Consider the following 16413-nt stretch of genomic DNA (forward strand, 5'->3'; position numbering starts at 1 on the left):
TTATTTAACCTTAATTACCTCCTTAAAGACCCTATTTCCTAATACAGTCACATTAGAGGTGAGGGCTTTAACTCAGGAATTGGCGGGGGCGGGGCGTTTCTGCCCTATGTGAGAGGGCTGGGAATGGCACAGAGCACATCCCGCTGAAGGCTGTGCCTGTGCTGCCCTTCCCACCTTTTCCAGTGGTAAGATATAGGCAGAGAGGGAAGAGCGTTCTAGAACAGGCTTCATGACTTGCTTCAGTTCAAACCTATTCAAACCCAAGGACAAGCATTCACTCTTATGGACCAGCACAGCTTACCAGATTTTCAGGGGTTGGGGGAGAGTTTAAAGCCCAAATAAAGTGTTAATTTCTCGTTGGCCGGGGCCACAAGCCGCCCACACAGTGTGGGCAGGTAGCTCCCTCAGCATCCAAACTCCCTCTGTGGGGAAATGAAACCCCCGGGGTCATTTGGAGGAAAGGTGCAGTTTCAATACACCCATACAAAGGGAGTAGAGTCATAAGATTTATTACTTTCAAAAATAGATAACTAATGAGAACCTACTGTATAGCACAGGGAACTCTACTCAATGCCCTGTGGTGGCCTAAATGAGAAAGAAATCTAAAAAGGAGGGGATATACGTACACGTGTAACTGATTCACTCTGCTGTACAGCAGAGACTAACGCAACACTGTAAAGCGGCTGTGCTCCAACAAAAATTAATTAAAAAAAAATGATTTCTTACTTATATATCCCAGAAGCAAAGGGACACAGTGAGCCGGGGGAAGGGCAGTCTTCCACCCCAGGTCACAAGCCAGCAGGAGATAGAGCAGGGTAGCAAGCACCTAGTCCTTACAAGGTGATTGGGGCAGAGGCTACTAACTTTTCACAGGCTTAACTCTAAGTGGTTATTTTTTTTTTAACATCTTTATTGGAGTATAATTGCTTTACAATGGTGTGTTAGTTTCTGCTTTATAACAAAGTGAATCAGTTATACATATACATATGTTCCCATATCTCTTCTCTCTTGCGTCTCCCTCCCGCCCTCCCTATCCCACCCCTCTAGAGGGTCACAAAGCCCCGAGCTGATCTCCCTGTGCTATGCGGCTGCTTCCCACTAGCTAGTTTACGTTTGGTAGTGTATATACGTCCATGCCACTCTCTCACTTTGTCACAGCTTACCCTTCCCCCTCCCCATATCCTCAAGTCCATTCTCTAGTAGGTTTGTGTCTTTATTCCTGTCTTACCCCTACGTTCTTCATGACCTTCTTTTTTTTTCCCTTAGATTCCATATATATGTGTTAGCATACGGTATTTGTTTTTCTCTTTCTGACTTACTTCACACTGTATGACAGACTCTAGGTCCATCCACCTCACTACAAATAACTCAATTTCGTTTCTTTTTATGGCTGAGTAATACTCCATTGTATATATGTGCCACATCTTCTTTATCCATTCATCTGTTGATGGACACTTAGGTTGCTTCCATGTCTTGGCTATTGTAAATAGAGCTGCAATGAACATTTTGGTACATGACTCTTTTTGAATTATGGTTTTCTCAGGGTATATGCCCAGTAGTGGGATTGCTGGGTCGTATGGTAGTTCTATCTGTAGTTTTTTAAGGAACCTCCATACTGTTCTCCATAGTGGCTGTATCAATTTACATTAAAAAATTTTATTTTATACCCGCTTAGCTCTAAATGTTTTTAAACTTTTATTTATTTATGTTTTCTGGCCACACAGTGTGGCATGCAGAACTTCCCTGACCAGGGGTCAAACCCATGCCCGCTGCAGTGGAAGCTCAGAGTCTTAACCACTGGACCACCAGGGAAGCCCACTCAGTGGTTATATTAAAAGGTTCCACCAGGGAAGGCAAAGCAGGAACCTGTGGGGATACCCTAAACCTATCTAAAAGTCCAGACTCTGAACTTTTGGTGTTAGTAGGGTCACCATACTGTAAAATGCCTAGGCAGCCACTCAGAAAAACAAAATCGTTTTCCTCAAAGTTGTTTTCCTCATCACCCCTTTCTAGTTTTGACCCTCTTGCATTATGATCCCAGCTAGGACAGCAGGTGACATGACGCAGCTGCAGGAAGGGCTTGGGGAAAAAAGCTCAGTGAGGGCAGCCTGGAGTGGAGTAAGATAGATCCTGGGTGAAATCCCAGCTTCACCACTAGCTGTGTGACCTTGGGCAAGTGACCTCACCTCTCTGAGCTTCCATTAAAAAAAAATTTCCATTATCAAAAATTTTAAACAGAAAAATAGAAAGAGAATACAATGAACACTTATACATCCGCCCAGATTCAACAAGTCTAAACTCTGCCATATTTGCTTCAACTAAGCCACTTTAAAGTAAATTACAAACGCTAAGGACCATCGTCCCTAAATACTTTAGCATTTGTGTCCAACGAAAGAGAACATTTCCCCCCATAACCACAAAACTATTACGCCTCAATAAAACAGTTCCCTGGGGCTTCCCTGGTGGTCCGGTGGTAAAGAATCCACCTTCCAATGCAGGGGACTCGGGTTCGATCCCTGGTCAGGGAACGAAGATCCCACATGCTGCAGGGCAACTAAGTCCACGTGCCACAACTACTGAGCTCCCACGCCTCAACTAGAGAGCCCGTGTGCCGCAAACTACAAAGCCCACACACCCTGGAACCCACGCGCCACAACTAGGGAGAGAAAATCCGCACGCCACAACTAGAGAGAAGCCCGAGCCCGCACGCTGCAACAAAAGATCCCGCATTGCCACAACTAAGACCTGACGCAGCCAAGAAAATAAATAAATATTAAAAAAACAATTCCCTTATATATATATATTATTTAATATTCTGGCCACATTGAAATTTCCGCAACTGTTCCCAAATTATATTTTACAGATGGTCCATTCACACCAAGATCCAATCAGAGACCTTGCATTGCATTTGGTCATTATGGATCTTAAATCACTGAGTTTCCATTCTGCTCATCTGCAAAATGGGAAAAGAATAATACATACCTCACAGGGTACACAAATTAGACATAATACATGTTAAGGGGTTAGGCTAGTGCATCCAAAAATGTACACTATTATTATTAGCTTCCTTACTGGACTTGCTCTGCTCAAGGCAGCAGTGCATTGGGATGGAGTGTCTTGAGATGTCAGTAGCATGGGCTAGAGATAATGAGGCAACAGGTCCCAGCATCCTCAGGGATGTAGACCCACAAGCTGCATTTTGCCCAGCCCTGGCCTGGGGATGGAGGGAACCAGTCTCACCTTGACCACCTTCAGCACCCCCGATTCCTGGTCCAGCCCATGCTCCCCCTGGAAGCTCTGCTCCCTCAGGAACTGCTCCACAGCCTGCACAGTCTCCAACACCTCTTTTTTCCACTTCTGGCTGGGATGCAGGCAGTGAGCCACGAAGGAGTTCAGCCTGGAAGCTGGGGTGACAAAGAGCTTCGGGGGCACTGCCATCTCTGTCTTGAGAGTACCACTGGTGGCTAGATATATACCCACACACCTACCCAGCTCCTGGCACACACACTCTTCTTTAAGGGGACTCCTCCTCAGCTGACCTCCAGCACCCTGTGGAATAAAGGACCAGAGTGCAGAGGAAACAAGGGGTGTCTGGCTGACCAGGGGATCCTCTTCCTGGAGGCCATTCACTGCAGCTGGGGTATCGAGGGACCCTGGGTGAAACCACATTAACAGGCGGGGCTTTTAGTCACCCTTTCTGCTGTAGGTTTCATTTCTCACCTCTTAATTTTCCTTTTACAACTTGGAAACTGAAACTGGCTTGAGGATGGCTCTGGGAAAGGCAACTCCCCCAGGAGATGGGAGCTGGATGGTATCCACCAATCCCATCCCCACAACCTTGTCACCCAAAACAGGCTCAGTAAGAGCAGGCACTCGCTGGAGGTTGGGCTGAACAGTGGGAATTCTAGGGTTCCGCAGAACAAACTCTGGAATTCCAGTCTGCCCTTTGCCAGACTCTTAACCTCTCTGACCCTCACAGAAATAATCCTTAAAATGGGTTTAAGAATAATACCTACCCCATAGGTTGTGTGGATTAAGCAAGAGACCATTTAGCAGAGAAAACATTAAGTAAATGCAAGTATTGTTATTCGTTCACTGGACATCTATTGAGTGCTGGCTGGGTGCCAGACATTGTGCTAAGAAGACAATGTAAGACGTGGTTCCTGCCCCAGGGGCTCCCAGAGCAGTGGGGGAGACGCAGGAGACACAGAGAGTCCAGTGTCCTGTGTACTAGGAGAAAAGAGGGCACAGAAACTTGGTGGAAATTCAGGCAGAAGAGTTTCTTTGGGGTCACCTGTGGTGTCAGTGAACACCTGCTTGAGATGAGTCTTAAAAGACTGGGAACGCGGCCAGGAGACAGAGGGCACAAGACAGGATAAGGCTGAGAAGTGTGAATCATCCTGGTATGTGCCAGGACTCGGCTGTCAGATCCACGTTGGCATGGAGGGCAGGGAGGGGAGAGGTGAGAGCTGTGCCTGGACAGGTGGGCAGGGATTGAAACTCGGAATGCCATTCATTCATTCATTCAACAAACATTTGTTGCGTGCCTGCTATGTGCCAGGCAGGTGTCCTGGGGATACGGCAGTGAATAGGCAAAATTCTCGGACTGCAGAGAGCTAACCCTCTAATGGTGGAGACAGATAATAAACAGGATAAATAAGTAACATTATAATAATTAAGACGGTGATAAGTGCTAATCAGGAAAATAAAGCAGGGAAAGAGGTTAAAAGATACTGACTACGTGTGTGGGGGGGGTGAGAAGTGGCAATGTTCAGGGGTTCAGTCTCAAGAAAGGTGGCTAGGGAAGGTCTGAAAAGGAGACATTTGAGCAAAGACATGAAGGAGGCGAAGAGTGAGCGGTATGTATGTCAGAGGGAAGAATGAGAGAAAGTGGGACTTCCCTGGTGGTCCAGTGGGTAAGATTCCACTCTCCCAATGCAGGGGGCCCAGGTTCGATCCCCGATCGGGGAACTAAATTCCACACGCATGCCGCAGCTAAGAGTCTGTATGCGGCAACTAAGAAGTCCACACGCCCCAACGAAAGATCCCGTGTGCCGTGACTGAGAGCCGGCTCAGCCAAAAATTAAAAAAAAATAAAATAAATTAAAAAAATTAAAGAAGAATGGGAGAAGGAACAGCAAGTGCAAAGGCCCTGTGGCGGCAGTATGCCTGGTGGGATTGAGGAATAGCAGTGTGACTGGAATGGAATGATCAAAGGGGGAGAGTGGGAGGGGATGAGGTTTGAGTACAAGTGTAGGGGGCAAATTGTGTAGGATCTTGAAGACTACTAAGACTTTGGCTTTTACTCTGATTGAAATGGGGAACCACTGGGGAGTTCCAAGCAGAAGAGGGACATGGATGGACTTTCATTTTAACGGTATCACACTGGCTGTTCGTGGGAAGATTGGATTAAAAGCAGAGGGTGGGGAGTGGAGGTGAGAGCAGAAGCAGGAATTCAGTTAAGAAGCTACTACAACAGTCCAGGCAAGAGATGTGGCGCCTTGGATCAGAATGGTAGCAGTGAAAGGTAGGGAGAAGTGGTATGATTCAATTTTCTTATTATGGAAAATTTCAAACAGGAACAAAAGTAGAATAATACAATGAACCTCCATGTACCATCCCCCATCTTCAACAATTATCAACCTGTAGACAGTTTTTTAAATGTTTATTCAGGTCTTCTGCCCATTTTTATTTTTATTGGCCACCCGGCACGCGGGATCTTAGTTCCCCAACCAGGGATTGAACCCATGCCCCCTGCAGTAGAAGCACAGAGTCCTAACCACTGGACCACCAGGGAAGTCCCAACCTACAGACAATCTTGTTTCAATGATATCTCCATCCACATCTCCCCTCCTGTATTATTTGGAAGTGAATCCCAGACCTCATATCATTTCACTGGCTATATTTTGAGTATAAACAGGTCTTGCTAAAGGATAGAGTGTGATGTGAGAGAAAAATTAGAGTCAAGGACCACTCTAAGGCTTTTGGCCTTAGCACTGGAAGGATGGAATTGTCCTTAACTGAGAAGGGAAAGACTGGGCCAGGGCACAGTGTAGGCATGAAGGTCGGGAGCTCGGCTTTGGAAGCAAACTTGAGTGTCTAGTGAGAGAGATCCAAGTTGGCTAGGGAGTTGCATATTTGAGTCTGGATTTCAGGGACGAAGTCTGGGGTTGAGATACAAATTACCAGCATAGATATATTTAAAGCCATGAGGCTGGATGGGTTCACCAAGGGAGTGAGTATAGAGCAAGACAAGAAAAGGACCAGTGACTGGGCCCTGAAACACTTAATAGTATTAAGTGATTGGGGAGAGGCAAGCATCCGGCAAACAAGAATGCGAAGGAGTAGCCAGGGAGGTGGAAGAAAAATCAGCAGTGTGTTTTGATAGCCAAGTGGAAACATTGTTCTAGGAAAGAGAAAGTGATCCACTGGGTCACATATCAGGTGAATCTGCGCTGACTTTGTCCTGAGGGCAGTGGCAAATCAGAGGAGCGACCAGAGGTGAAATGACCATTCTGGAAAGATTGGTCTGGCTGCTTCTGTGGGGAGGATGGATTGCAGGGGCCAGGGGTAGATATGTAGGGAAACGTGTCAGGACACTGTACAGTGATCCAGGTGAGAGGGAAGGTGACCCGGACTTGGCCGGAGAAGGGATGGGATTCTAGGTCTACCTTGGGGGGAGGGTGAACAGGACTTGGTGACTACAGGTAGGAGGTGAGGGAAAAGACAGGATGGCTATCAGCTCTCTGGCTTGGGTACCTGGGTAATGGATGGAGGGTACTGTTAACAAAGGGAGGAGGATAAAAGGAGGAGTGGGAAGTGGGGAGGTCTACAAGGGTAGCTGTTTAAGCCAGAGAGCTTAAAAAAGTTGTCCACATTGCCTAATGCTTCCGATAAGTTCAGGAATATAGGTCTGAGAAGCACCCAAGAGGCTACTGGTGATCATTGTGGGTGAAATGTAAGGGAGAGCTGGGAGCAGAAGCCAGATTTTAGGTGCGGGGTTGAAGAGTAAGTTGGGTGAGGAGGATGGAGACCAGGAGTGTAGATAACACTTTCAAGAACTTTGTCGTGAAAGGGAGGAGAAAGACCAGGTGTTAGCTGGAGGAAGTGGTGGGGTGGAGGGTGTTTGTTGTCTTAAATACCATTTGGGGGAAAAAAAAAACCCTCAATCATGACACGTTTCAATTTAAACTTTCCAACTGGCTAACCCCAAACGGAAAGAATCACATTTTTAATTACATAAATTCTAAAAGTCTCCATATTTTCAAAGTTTGGTAGTGCCTGGTCCTTAAACAGTCCTATATTATAACTGTTTAAAGAGCAGTGGCAATTTCGCAAACCAAAGTCAACAATAAAGTGAGATTCCAAACATTTGTCCTATGTTTATAATGACAGATAATGAGCTTCAAGGCAATATAAAAGTTATTCAAACAAACGTTATTCAAACATTCAGACCTTACGTCTTAGTTTAAAACTTTTTTTGAAGTATAATTGATTTACAACACTATATCGGTTTCAGGTGTACAACATAGTTATTCAATATTTTTACAGGTTGTACTCCATTTGAAGTTATTATAGGCACTTCCCTGGTGATCCAGTGGTAAAGAATCTGCCTTCCAATTCAGGGGACACAGGTCTGATCCCTGGTCGGGGAACTAAGATCCTACAGGCGGCAGGGCAACTAAGCCCGCGTGCCACAACTACTGAGCCCATGTGCCCTGAAGCATGCAGGCCACAACTAGAGAGAAACCTCCACACCACAACGAAGAGCCCACGTCCTGCAATGAAAGATCCCGCACGCCTCAGTGAAGATCCTGCGTCTCGCAACTAAGACCCAATGCAGCCAAAAATAAATTAAATAAATAATAAACCTTTGAAAAACTAAAGTTATTATAATATATTGGCTCTATTCCCTGTGCTGTACAATATGTCCTTGTAGCTTATCTATTTTATACACAGTAGTTTGTACCTCTTAATCCCGTCCTCCTATTTTGCCTCTCCCCACTGGTAGCCACCACTTTGCTCAATAGACTTTACATATTAGTTTTGATTCATTTCATTATTCATTTTCATGAGATATCTGGGAGTTCAGCAGCTTTCAAGATTTCGAAAGGGGGAATTCCCTGGCAGTCCAGCGGTTGGGACTCTGGGCTTTCACTGCCAGGGACCAGGGTTCAATCCCTGGTCTGGTATTTAGGAACCTGCAGGCCTTGCAGAGTGGCCAAAATAAGGAAAAAAAAAAACGATTTAAAAAGGGAACATGGGGCTTCCCTGGTGGCGCAGTGTTTAGGAGTCTGCCTGCCGATGCAGGGGACATGGGTTCGTGCCCCGGTCTGGGAAGATCCTACACGCCGCTGAGCGGCTAGGCCCGTGAGCCATGGCCGCTGAGACTGCGCGTCCGGAGCCTGTGCTCTGCAACAGGAGAGGCCACAACAGTGAGAGGTCCGCGTACCGCAAAAAAAAAAAAAAAAAAAAAAAAGGGAACATGCAGTCGATTGTGTATTGGTTTTATGGTTTGTAGAAATGCCACGTAGTTGGGCACATTTCTATGGCGGTGGGGGAAGAGCTAGTAGTTAGGAAGGGTGTGGGCTGGGTTTTAGGAAGAGGAAGATACATAAAGATGGGTTTTCTCTTAGCTTGTGTTCCTCCAAATGCAGAGCCTGAGACAAGGAGTTGCATGAGACTTGTTTTGGGAAATGATCCCAAGGGACAGGTGTGGGGGATTGAGAAGGAGGAAAAAACAGTCCAAGAAATATCATGAAATTGATCACTACTGTGGGCAGCTGAGCTTTGATCCCACTGGGGACCCTCTAAGGAGCAATGCAGAACGTGCCTCAAAATTATCCACCTGAGAGGTGGAGGAGGGGAGTATGCACTCGCTGCACTCACTGGTTGCTGTCTTTCAATGCGCCAAGGCTTACCCCCTGGGGTGTTAACTCCCTGGAACTTCCATATTTGCTCAGAATTACTTGGAAGGCTTGTTAAGACACAGATTGCTGAGTCCCACTACCAGAGAACCTAACTCAGGTAATTCTGGGCTAGTTGCTGAGAAGTTTTATTTCAAAGAGGTTCCAGATGATGTTGATTCTGCTGGTCTGGGGTCCTTACTTTTGAGAATCAATAACTTAGAGGTTTGAGCTTTGAAAGGTGACAACATGGGGGAGAAGGAAAGTTGACTCAAAGTCATGGAGTTGTGAGCCAGCATTCAGTGTTCTGGAATTGCAAGTGTTTGGCCACGTCTGGTATGTTCTGAGAGTGACGAGGAGAGACTGAGAGGTCAGCAAGAGCTAAATGGTCAAGAACCCTGAATGCCAAGCAAAGGAACTTCAACTTGATTCTGTAGGTAATAGGAGCCATTGGAGAATTTTAAGCAGGGGAGGATTCTGTTTCTATTTATGCTTCAGAAAGAGCACAGTGGTCTGGGTAGAAAGGGGTGAGCTAGGGGGACATGACCATAGAAGTCTACAAAATGAACAGCCTGATCTTGGCACTCGTGGGGATGTGGGGCCTCTCTTAACGAGCATGATGGTGTCACAATCCTTGATGTGCAGTCTGAGAAGCTATTGATTCCACAGTTTCTGGCCCCGGAACCTGACTATCTGATCCTCCATGTAAGGTCCTCCAGCCTCTTCAATCTTCTCTTTCAAGTCGTGGATGGAGTCATCAGGGTCAATGGTGTAAGGCTTGCCCTGGCCACTGGAGTCCTTCATGAAGACCTGGATCTCAGGGGGGAAGGTCTCCAGCACCTGGAGGCTCCTGAAAGGAGAGACAGTGGTGTCCACTGGGGCCACATGTCCTCTTGTTTTCATAGTTTTGCCTTTCCCAGAATGTCATATGGTTGGAATCATCCAGTGTGTAGTCTTTTCAGACTGGTTTCTTTCAACTAGCAATATGAATTTAAGCTTCTTCCATGGCTTTTCATACATCACCACTCACAGTAACAAATTATTTTTTTCTTGTGATGAGAGCTTTTAAGATCTACTCTCTTAGCAACTTTCAAATACACAGCAATATTGTTAGCTATAGTCACTACATTATACATGACATCCCCAGGACTTATTTATCTTATAACTTGAAGTTTGTACCTTTGGTCCACCTTCAGCTATTTCACCCACCTCCCACCTCTGGCAACCAGTCTATTCTATGTATCTGTGAGTTGTTTCTTCTTTGCTTTTAAAGATTCCACATATAAGTGATCTCATACAGTATTTATGTTTCGCCCTCTGACTTAATGCACTTAGCATAATGCCCTCAAGGTCTATCTGTGTTGTCACAAATGGCAGATTTCCTTCTTTTCATGTGGCTGAATAAAATTCCATTATCTATCTATCTATATCTATCTATCTATCTATCTATATCTATATGTCACATTTTCTTTATCCATTCACCTGTTGGACACTTAGTTGTTTCCTAGTCTTGATTTGCCTATTTTATTTTATTTTTTTACACACACTGCATGACATGCGGGCCTTAATTCCCTGACCAGGGATCAAACCCATGCCCCCTGCAGTGGAAGTGTGGAGTCTTAACCACTGGACCACCAGGGAAGTCCCCTGCTTTGCCAATTTTAGAATCAGGTTATTTGTTTTGGTTTGTTTGTTTGTTTGTTTTTTGCTATGGAGTTGTTTGAATTCCTTATAGATTTTGGATATTAACCTCTTATCATACATGTGGTTTGCAAATATTTTTTCCCATTCCTAGGTTGCCTTTTCATTTTGTTGATTGTTTCTTTTGCTCTGCAGGAGCTTTTTAGTTTGATGTAGTCCCATTGGTTGCTTTTTGTTTTTGTTGCTTGTGGTTTTGTTGTCATACCCAAAAAATCATCACCAAGACCAATGTTAAAGAGCTTTCTCTTTATGTTCTCTTCTAGGAGTTTTACAGTTTCAGGTCTTACATTTAAGTCTTTAATCCATTTCAAGTTAATTTTTACAAATGGTGTAAGATAGGGGTCCACTTTCTTTGTTTTGCATGTGGATATCCAGTTTTCCCAACACCATTTACTGAAGAGACTATCTTTTCCCTGTTGAGTATTCTTGGATCCCTGTCAGTTAGTTGCCTGTATGTGTGTGGATTTATTTCTCGGCTCTTGATTCTGTTGCATTGGTGTATGTGTCTGTTTTCATGCCAGTACCATACTATTTTGATTACTCTAGCTTTGTAGTATAATTTGAAATCAGGAAAAGTGTTGCCTCCAGCTTTGTTCTTCTTTCTCAGGATTGCTGTGGCTTTTGAAGTCTATTGCAGTTCCATACCAATTTTAGGATTGTTCTTCCTATTTATATAAAAAATGTCATTGGAATTTTGATAGGGATTGCACTGGATCTGTAGATTGCTTTAGGTTGTATGGACATATACTCTCTGCGTGAGATGTGCATGTAAATGATTTGCCTAAGACTTATTAAAGCAAAACAAAAAAAGTCAAAGAAACTGCTACATTAGAAAATACTAAACATGTAGAGTATGGGCGGCTGGTGTGTGCTCGGGATGACCCAGCCCCCTCCAGGCCAGAGAGGTGGGTGGGAAGCAGCAATTACAACAGACAAGGATGACCCTCCCTGTTTACCCCTCCCTCTGGGCCCATTTTATTCCGGGCTGCATCGTTTAAACTCAAAACACACTTTTAATATAGGGCCCTTGTAGCCATCTTGTTGTGCTACTCTTCACAACCCATGAGCAGGGTCACAGGAAACTGTAAACAGGTCTGGCTTTCCATGTTACCACTCATACAAGCCAGTGCTTTTCCCACTTGATCTACAGATCACAGACACGTGAGGATTATGCAAAAGAACAAGAACAAAGCTTTATTATAAGTTTCACATCGAAACAGGGTCCACACGAGGCCCAGCCTGGGAGGAGGTGGACACTGATGGCCTCGCCACAAAATTATTGGCTCAGGCCAACTTCCTCCTCTTAAACCCCAAGGTAATGAATCGTGACCCGGAGGAGAATGACTTGGTCGATGGCCCAGCGGTTTGTTGTCCAGCCAAGCGCTTGGCAGGTGATGAGGGGGCCCTAAGAGCAAGGCTGCACCTTGCTGTGCCCACTGCGGAGCTGGGGCTGATAGTAGTAGAGGCCGGAACCGACACACCCCTAAAGTCAGTCTTGGCTGGGCATGGGTTGCGCCCTCCGCTGGAAGTAGGGGGGCCCTGCCTGGGTGCGCCCACGGGGATGTGACCTAAGATGGGCCCTCCCGTAACACTGAGAGCTGCAAACATGCAGCTCAGATCTCGGGCAGCCGCTCTGCTCCCAAAACCCAGCTGTGTGCTGGCATGGGTGCCCACGGTGGAACTTGTGGATGATGAACCCACAGAAGATGTTTGTGCGGGGCCGCCCGAAGCTGGGGGGCCTGGAGCAGAGGCAAAGGCTGAAGCTTTCCTTTTCCTATGCTGGGGAGAGCTGCCACAGGCGGTGGTTCCTCGCTGCTGCCAATCAGGGCCCCCAGGGATGTGACTTAAGATGGAGGCAGTAGTGCCTCCAAACCCAGGCTTCTTCTTAGGGCTGGGTCCCGTGGTCACCATGGGGTGGCTCTGGTGAGGAGGGCCCCAGGAGTTCAGGCCCACGCTGCCCCCTTTGCTGTGTGTGGTGCTCGGGGGTCCCCTCGTTGCTGTTGTAAGGCTGAGAGCTGCAAACATGCAGCTCAGATCTCGGGCAGCCGCTCTGCTCCCAAAACCCAGCTGTGTGCTGGCATGGGTGCCCACGGTGGAATTTGTAAATGATGAACACCCAGAAGATGCTTGTGCGGGGCCGTCCGAAGCTGCGGGGCCTGGAGCAGAGGCAAAGCCTGGAGCTTTCCGCTTCCTATGCTGGGGAGAGCTGCCACAGGCGGTGGTTCCTCGCTGCTGCCAATCAGGGGCCCCAGAGATGGGCTGGGTAGTGGCTCCAGGCTGCAGAGGAAATCTCAGAGTTTGGGTGCGGGACCTGAGTGCAAGCAAGCTGGTGGTGACTGTGACTGAGGATGTGCTGTCACTGGGGGGCGTCTGCCGGGCCTGGGTCGAGGAGAAGAGGCTCCCACTGGAGCCAGGGGCGGACCCCAAGAGGAGAGGATGGGAGGGTGGAGTGGTGTCCATGGGGGTGACCTCAGGGTCAGAAGCGGCCTGGGGTGCCAGGCCCGCAGATGTGCCGGGTGAGGGTCTGGAACTGACAGTACACGTAACGGGCAGGCTTGGGGAGGGGGCAGTAGGGCTGGTGACGGGAGGGAGGTTCTGTGGGGTGAAGACAGGAGAGTCCACACACATGGGTTTCCTATGCTGGGGAGAAATGCCCAGGTCCCCGATGGCATAGGTCTCACCCCGCAGCGCACTGTTGATGCGCCTGAAGGCTGCTTGCTTCTCTGAGTCTAGGTCTTCAGCGGTGACCCGGAAACCCGGCTCAGGGGCTGGGGGCAGCCTCAGAGGCTCCCCTCGCCGGTGCGGCAGCAGAGGAATCCTGCGTTTTCGGGGCCTGGGACTGTCAGATGTGCGGGAGCCCTTCCTCCAGGGTCCTTTCTGCCCTCTTGCTGTCTCTGCATTTTTGTCAGGCTGGCTTTTCCTCCGGGAAACCACCGGAGCTGCAGAGGGCGATGGAGGGCCCTCCTCGCCCCCTGTCTTTGTAGACATCTGGGGCAGCCCTTGCGGTATAGCGGGACCCCTCCTTCTTTCCACTGGCAGGAAACCTCGGGTGGAGCTATATGAGCTCGTGATGGCGTTTCTTTGGGGGCAGGAGCTCATACAAGAGGTCTGCTGTTTCCTGGCGGATCTGTCCTCTGCCCACTTGGCGTGGAGGTCTCTCTGCAGAGGTCCAGACCTGGGCACGAAGAAAGAGCCCCCCAGGGGCCTAAATGCAGATCGTGCGTCCCCGGTGTCATTGGGGCCGCTTCTCTGGTCATCGTTCCTCACTGTGACTGTGGGGACTTCCTCCTGCTTGGCCATCCCTTGCCCCCTCTCTCCCAGGGCCCTCAACACCGTCTTCTCGGTGCTGTAGTTCGGGACACAGCTGGGTGTCGTGGCCGGCACTGGCTGCCCCTGCGCCACACTGGCAGTGACTGTGTCCACTGCGGACGCTGAGCTGCGGGACGTCGTGGAGGTGCGAGCACCCATCACTGCCTTCTTCCGATGGCCTCGCCTGAAGATGGAGATAAGGATCCCCATAAGGAGTGCAGCGTCTGCGGGATGGTAGAATGGGGTCTCAGAGACTCTGTGGCAAAGCGCAGATGCAGAGTCACTGGACACTTGTGGGCTGGCCTGCGAGTGGATAGCCGGCCATAGACAGCTGGGTGGCCCGGGCCGGCCACGGGAAGTCGGTGGGCGCGGGGAGCGGGCTGGGGGCAGCCGAGCCCTCCTGGCAGGTGCTGGTCCCCCAGTGCCCGGGGCGGGGGTGAGGGGCAGGGCCTACCTAAGTAACTGCTCCTAGAGAACTTAGGTGAGGTCGGTCCGTGGATACAGAGCTGGGCTCTGAGCACTCTCCTTCAGCTGCCAACTCGGCCAAAAGTGGAGTGCGCTCTCTTTGGCCTGTTGCCTTTTTATACTCTGAAACCTGTGAGCGAACAATGGGCGTGCGTTGGTGGGGCGCAACAATTTAGGGAGGGGTGGCGCATGCGCAGAGTACACGTCAGGCCCTGGGGCGCACAGGTGAGGATGCGCGCCCCTGGACCGTCTAGCGCTTCTGAATCTCCCCAGGGGTCTGAGGGCTGGAGGTGTTTGCCTTGAGGGTGATGAGCTTCTTGGCAGGACAGCTGGCCCTTCTCCCTGGCCGCGCCCCAGTGCTGTCGGGGTAACTAACTGTACTGGACGGGATCCCCGCCCAGCAACGTGGAGCAAGGTTGCTGGCTGTGCAGCTCCCACAAGAGGCGGCAGCTTTGGCAGCAGCGCCTCTGCGTTCCCCTGGCGCCACTGGAGGGGAGAGCCGCTAAGAACGGAAGTGCCCACACCATCCAGATCCTGCTGGGGTGACACCTGAAGTGGTGGCCAGGGCTGGCTGAGAGGGCCATACTTACCATATGACCCAAAAACCCACTCCTAGGCAGTTAACCAAGAGAAAAACTTTTCACAAAACACAAATGTGAATGTTTTAGCTATCTTGTCCACAATTCCTAAATATAGGACTATTGAGGTTATCCAATTTTCTTGAGTTTGTCATTTTTTAATTGTTCTTGGAATAACACTATGTATACGTATTGTTTCACAGTCTAGAGTTAATATTTTACCAATTAAATAAAATTCAGAAGGCTTACATCCATATAGATTCTTTTACCTTCCACTCTTTGTTATAGCTGTCATATGTGTCACCTTTATATGACTTCAACGCCACCCTCTGAGACTGTGGTATCCTTTTTTCATACATATACAGGGAACTCCCTGGCGGTCCAGTGGTTAGGACTCAACACTTTCACTGCTGGGGCCCCGGCTTCAGTCCCTGGTAGGGGAACTAAGATCCCGCAGGCCACGCAGGCGTGGCCAAAAAAAAAAAAAAGTCATACATATATAAAATAATGTAAGAGGATAATTTTTCCAGATACTTGCCATTTTTGTTGCCCTTCCTTTGTTCCTGAAGTTGCAAGCTTACTTCTTTCTTGTGTCATTTCACTTCAGCCTGAAGAAGTTCCTTTCATGTAATGTTTTTATAGCAAATTGTCTGGTGATGAATTCTCTTAGTTTTCTCTCATCTCCATCAGACTTCATTTTGGCTTTTGTTTGGCTTTCAGTCTTTAAGGATATCCTTGCTTTAAGGATATCATATCCTGGTTTGGTCTTTTCCTTTAATACTTTAAAGATGTTATTCCATTCTTTTCTGGTCTCTGTTTTCTGATGAGAAATCACAGTCCTTCAAGTTGACATTCTGTGATGTATAACAGGTCGGTTTCCTTGACTGCTTTCAAGATTATTCTTCACCTTGGCTTTTTTATCAGATTGTGTGTCAGGGTGAGGCTTTCTGAGCTTAGGTCTGTGTCTCGAAATCAGTGCCGTTTTCAACTATTCTTTTCCTCATATATTTTCTTCTGCACCTTTCCTTCAGACCCTCCAACGGCACAAAAGGTAGAACTTGCAATATTGTTTCACATGTCTCTGAGACTTAATTTTTGTTCAGTCATGTATCCTCTTTGTTTTTCAGATTGTGCCATTTCTATTGATCCATAAGTTTTCTGAATCTTTCCTCTGTTTTCTCTGTTCTGTTATTCAGCCCATCCAGTGAATGTTTGCTTTTGGATATTGCATGTTAAGTTCTAAACTTTCCATTTGCTTCTTTTTCATAGTTTGTACTTCTCAGTGAAGAACTTCTTTCCATTAATTTCAAGAGGATTTACCTTTAACTCATGGAGCATGGTTGTAATGGATGCTTTGTCTGCTAATTCCTCCATGTGGGTTATTTCAGGGCTGGGTCTGTTGATTGCATTTTTCTCTTGAGAATTTGTCACATTTTCCTAGTTCTTTGTATGCT

At 47.6% G+C, this 16413-nt stretch overlaps 1 protein-coding gene across 2 annotated transcripts in view; it reads right to left on the bottom strand.

The window, feature by feature from the left end:
• Positions 1 to 1422: 1422 nt before the first annotated feature.
• Positions 1423 to 16413, bottom strand: part of LOC149749789 (2'-5'-oligoadenylate synthase-like protein 2) — a 69028-nt gene continuing 54037 nt past the window's right edge. For both annotated transcript variants that reach the window (XM_089908515.1, XM_089908516.1), the window contains exon 5: positions 1423 to 9756. In XM_089908515.1, coding sequence (XP_089764641.1) covers positions 9561 to 9756 — 196 coding nt within the window. In that variant the 3' untranslated portion in view covers positions 1423 to 9560. The remainder of the gene's footprint in view (positions 9757 to 16413) is intronic.

The sequence above is a fragment of the Delphinapterus leucas genome, chromosome 3 (genome assembly GCF_059928025.1).
Source record: "Delphinapterus leucas isolate spDelLeu-1000000601 "Yukka" chromosome 3, BTC_Dleu_Yukka2, whole genome shotgun sequence".
Lineage (NCBI taxonomy): Eukaryota > Metazoa > Chordata > Mammalia > Artiodactyla > Monodontidae > Delphinapterus > Delphinapterus leucas.